Genomic DNA, 4,086 nt, shown 5'->3' on the forward strand with positions numbered 1-4,086 from the left:
TACATATTACATATTAGCTGACATGATTATTTTAAAAATACACATTAATTGAAAGAAGAAAAAAAAACAATTTATACAAGCGATATTGGAGTAGAGGGGGATCGAACCTAGAACCAATTAAACTACAACTCCCTTACAAAATAAGCATTTAGTTGGTGGAAGCTTTTTTAGTTATTGTTCCGTAAAGAAAGCTTGGCTTGGTACTATGTAGAAGTAAGTTTACCTTGAAGGAATTTAGGAGAGATATGTTAGGCTCGTGTGCCTATCTGTGATATCTGAAGAAAGCCACGTGTCTTTAGTTAGTTTATTTAAGTAGTAAGGCTTTTAACTAAGCATCTGGTTAAGTGTTAAGCTTTGATGAGAGACAATTAATTGATGGTTTCTCTCATTTTCTTGGCTCTGATTATCTTTGTTCTTTCTCTCATCACCACCATAAATATTGTTATCAATCAATTTTTGTCTCGTTCTTTACTGTTGAGATAGGTCAACTACGTACGCAGGCCAATAATTGAGCAAATAATGCTAGGTGTACTTCTGACTAATTTTTTGTCGCCCCAATTTTGAGTTTTTTTCTAATTACAAACTGACATTGAGGGAAGCGTGTTGGGAGGAGCCAGTCGAACACTCTAAAGCAGGATTCAAGAGATAAGTGTAGTAAAAGGTTACACGATGCTGCATTCATATTCGTAGAATATGTGCTTCGACAATTAGAGAATTTTATGCCCTAGAAATTGCAGCTATACGCTACTAAAAAACTGGTCAGAGACGACGAGCATAAATAAGGACACAGAGAGATGGCGGTGATTGGAGGTGGAATTTTTCAATTCCTCCCTAAATTTTAGCTAAAAAGGTGATTTAAGGAGCCTATTGTAGATGCTCTTATCCTCCCATAGAGAAGGTTTCAAACCCAAAGAGGTGCTGGTGAGGACAGAGAGGAACAGAGAGATGGCGGTGAGGATAGTGAGGAGCTTCGAACCCAGACAAAAATCGGAGATTCGCTGAGTTTGAAATCATGTTTGTTTTTTACAGTCAGATTCTTGAAAAGAAAAAAAAAAAAAAAAAAAAAAAAAAAGCCAGGTGAAGGTGGTTTTTTACCATCATTGTTGGATTAACATTTGGTATTTTGGATGTTGATTATGGACCTCTTTGTAACATAACAGCTATAGATATTGAACAAATTTAAATATGGTGTTTGTGGAGGAGGGCTCTGGGGGTGTGGCTGAGGGAGGGAGTGTGAGAGGATGTAGTTCAGAGAAGGGGTTTTGGGTCGAGAGAGAGAGTCGGTAAGAGAGAAACGATGAGCAAGAGTTGTAATTAAAATTTGTTTTAAATCTGGACCATAGAAACAATTAAACTGTGAAAACCAAAACTTTGTAACTAATCCGTATATTCGTACTCCGTAACGGAGAATCCCCTAACAAACTAACTAATTACAGCTGTGACATGTGAACCGCACGTGCCAACACTAACAAACTCTTAGCTAACTGTTACTGTTATCAGGTCCTACACGAAAACATATTTCAATAGTGACTGGTATAGCTAATTTCTGATGGAGAACCGTACGTAGCAACCTCTTAAACTTTTTTACTTCTGTGGACACGAGACATTGCACGTCACTGGCCTTGTAGCCATAATCTGATCATCTTCATACCGTCAGAGACCTTTTATTTATAATGCTAGGTGGCTTCTGGAGGCTTTGAAGTAACTAGCAGGCACAAGATAAACTAGCTGCTAGCATACAAAGCTGGACAACAAGAAGATGGAGGGCTATAACTTGGATGTGAAAAAAGGAGCTTGGACTAGAGAGGAAGATGAACTTTTGAAGCAGTGCATTGAGAATCATGGAGAAGGAAAGTGGCACCAAGTTCCTTACAAAGCAGGTATTAACGTAAATATAACTCAGAGAGATATATGATATAGATGGTTAATAAATAGCTAGAGCTTAATTAATAGGCAGTGAAGCCTTAAATTAGTGTGTTTACAAGGCCTTAAACTTCTCCACTTATTGCCAATTAGTTGCTTTTAATTTTGTCTTTCACCGGCTAGGCCTAATAGTCACTAGTGCTCCCATATTACTCACTATTTATGTTGTCTACGTGTTTAGCTCAAACGATATCACTCGTGAGGCGAGGGGTGCTAAGAGACTTATACCACATCGGGAATTTTTTGGATTATGCATGGATGCAGGGTTGAACAGGTGCAGGAAGAGCTGTAGACTAAGGTGGTTGAACTATTTGAAGCCAAATATCAAGAGAGGAGAGTTTGCAGAGGATGAAGTAGATCTAATAGTTAGGCTTCACAAGCTTTTAGGAAACAGGTACCAATAAATGTCTCATTCCTTATCCCACATGGTTCTTTCATCACATACCATTAAAAAAAAACTAAAATCCACAATCGCCGACATGCATCCCGTGCTTTGTTTTCTATATTATATCTTCTGTTGTTTATCTCAGTACGCATGCACAACCACAAAAAGCACTAGAAGGGCCATGTAGCCATGCATGATGTATCTTAGTCTCTGTGAATCGTAAAACAAAGTGATTGGCATATATGCGGGGTGGGGCCACACATGTAATAATATAGTGCCACATAGCTTTAGTAAAATATTTAAATCCCGACCCGGTTCTTTGCTTGCTTGACCATCACCCTCAAATATGATGAGAGAGAGAGAGAGAGAGAGAGAGAGAGAGAGGGTGAAGGGAGGTGGGTTGCCACGGTGGGGCGACAGGTTTGAAGAAAGAGGGTGAGAGTGTTTTTTTTTTTTTAGTTTTAATCTTATCTTTTTTGAATATATTAACATTTTATTTAAAACCACGTCGCTATATATTATTGGATGTGTGGCCCACATATATGTCATATTATCTTTTTAACAGAAAATTTGACGGAAGTTGACGGCAAGGTTGATTTATTTTCTACTTTTTTTGTGTGTGTATCATAGCACAAATATATTGATTTATTTTCTCATGCTATCTGTCGAAGGTGGTCATTGATTGCTGGAAGGCTTCCAGGAAGGACAGCGAATGATGTGAAAAATTATTGGAACACTCGACTGCGGACGGATTCTTGCCTGAAAAAGGTGAAAGATAAACCCCAAGAAACAATAAAGACCATCGTAATAAGACCTCAACCCCGAAGCTTCATCAAGAGTTCAAATTGTTTGAGCAGTAAAGAACCAATTTTGGACAATATTCAAAAAGTCGAGAATTTTAGTACGCCGTCACGAACATCACCATCAACAAAGAATGGAAATGATTGGTGGGAAACCTTTTTAGATGACGATGCTTTGAAAGAGCTACATGCTATGCTCTAGCGTCAGAGGAAGAAGAGTTCACAAGTTTTTGGGTTGATGATATGCCACAATCGAAAAGACAGTGTACGAATGTTTCAGAAGAAGCTAGGTAGAGGTGATTTCTCTTTTAACGTGGATTTTTAGAATCATTAAAGGGAACGCGCTGCTTCAATTGAAAGTAGCTTTAAAAAGCAACTCAGAGGAGGTTGCTTTTTAAAGCTGTTGTCAAAAGATCATTGCTTTTAAAATAAGCAGAATATTTTATTTTTACCAAACACCTTAAACTACTTACTTTAAAGTTAAGCAGATTTTTGACCAAAAAAAGAAATCTCAAACGGGCCTAAGTCTTTGTAATGTTGGGCATAGCTTTTTCCTTTTCCTTTTTTTTTAAAAAAAAAAAAATGTTTGATGGCGACTTTGCATTGTATATATCATATAGCTTGTGTACTTTTTTTTGTTCTTGAAAACATCTAGCTTTTGTATTACTGTTTTCCTTTTGTTGATGTTAATTTAATATTCTTTTATCTGTCACATGAGATAGATGCTATGAGAAATAGAGCATAGTGATGAGCTGAATAAAAGTCACATGTATGTTGAGGTCTCCAAACTATACTTTTGCGATTTATTATGCATAACAACATTAGGTAATCAGTGGTCTCATGTTCGAACTCCCATAACACTTTGATAATGTGAATATGTGAAACCTCTTCCCTCTTATAATTTATACTATCGTTTATATTCAAAAAAATATAAACAAAAACCAAACAAAATATCATAGGCAATCAATCTTGATAAAC

The 4,086-nt window shown here is 36.8% G+C and overlaps 1 protein-coding gene across 1 annotated transcript; it reads left to right on the forward strand.

Annotated features, from left to right (window-relative positions):
- The first annotated feature begins 1,256 nt into the window (after positions 1 to 1,256).
- LOC103342475 (transcription factor MYB114-like) lies at positions 1,257 to 3,820 on the forward strand. The gene is given in 4 exon segments (XM_089050283.1): positions 1,257 to 1,880; positions 2,188 to 2,317; positions 2,980 to 3,028; positions 3,030 to 3,820. Coding segments are annotated over 4 exon segments (342 nt in total). The 5' UTR covers positions 1,257 to 1,759; the 3' UTR covers positions 3,072 to 3,820.
- The last annotated feature ends 266 nt before the right edge of the window (positions 3,821 to 4,086 follow it).

Source organism: Prunus mume, linkage group LG4 (assembly GCF_029339155.1).
Source record: "Prunus mume cultivar Tortuosa linkage group LG4, ASM2933915v1, whole genome shotgun sequence".
Lineage (NCBI taxonomy): Eukaryota > Viridiplantae > Streptophyta > Magnoliopsida > Rosales > Rosaceae > Prunus > Prunus mume.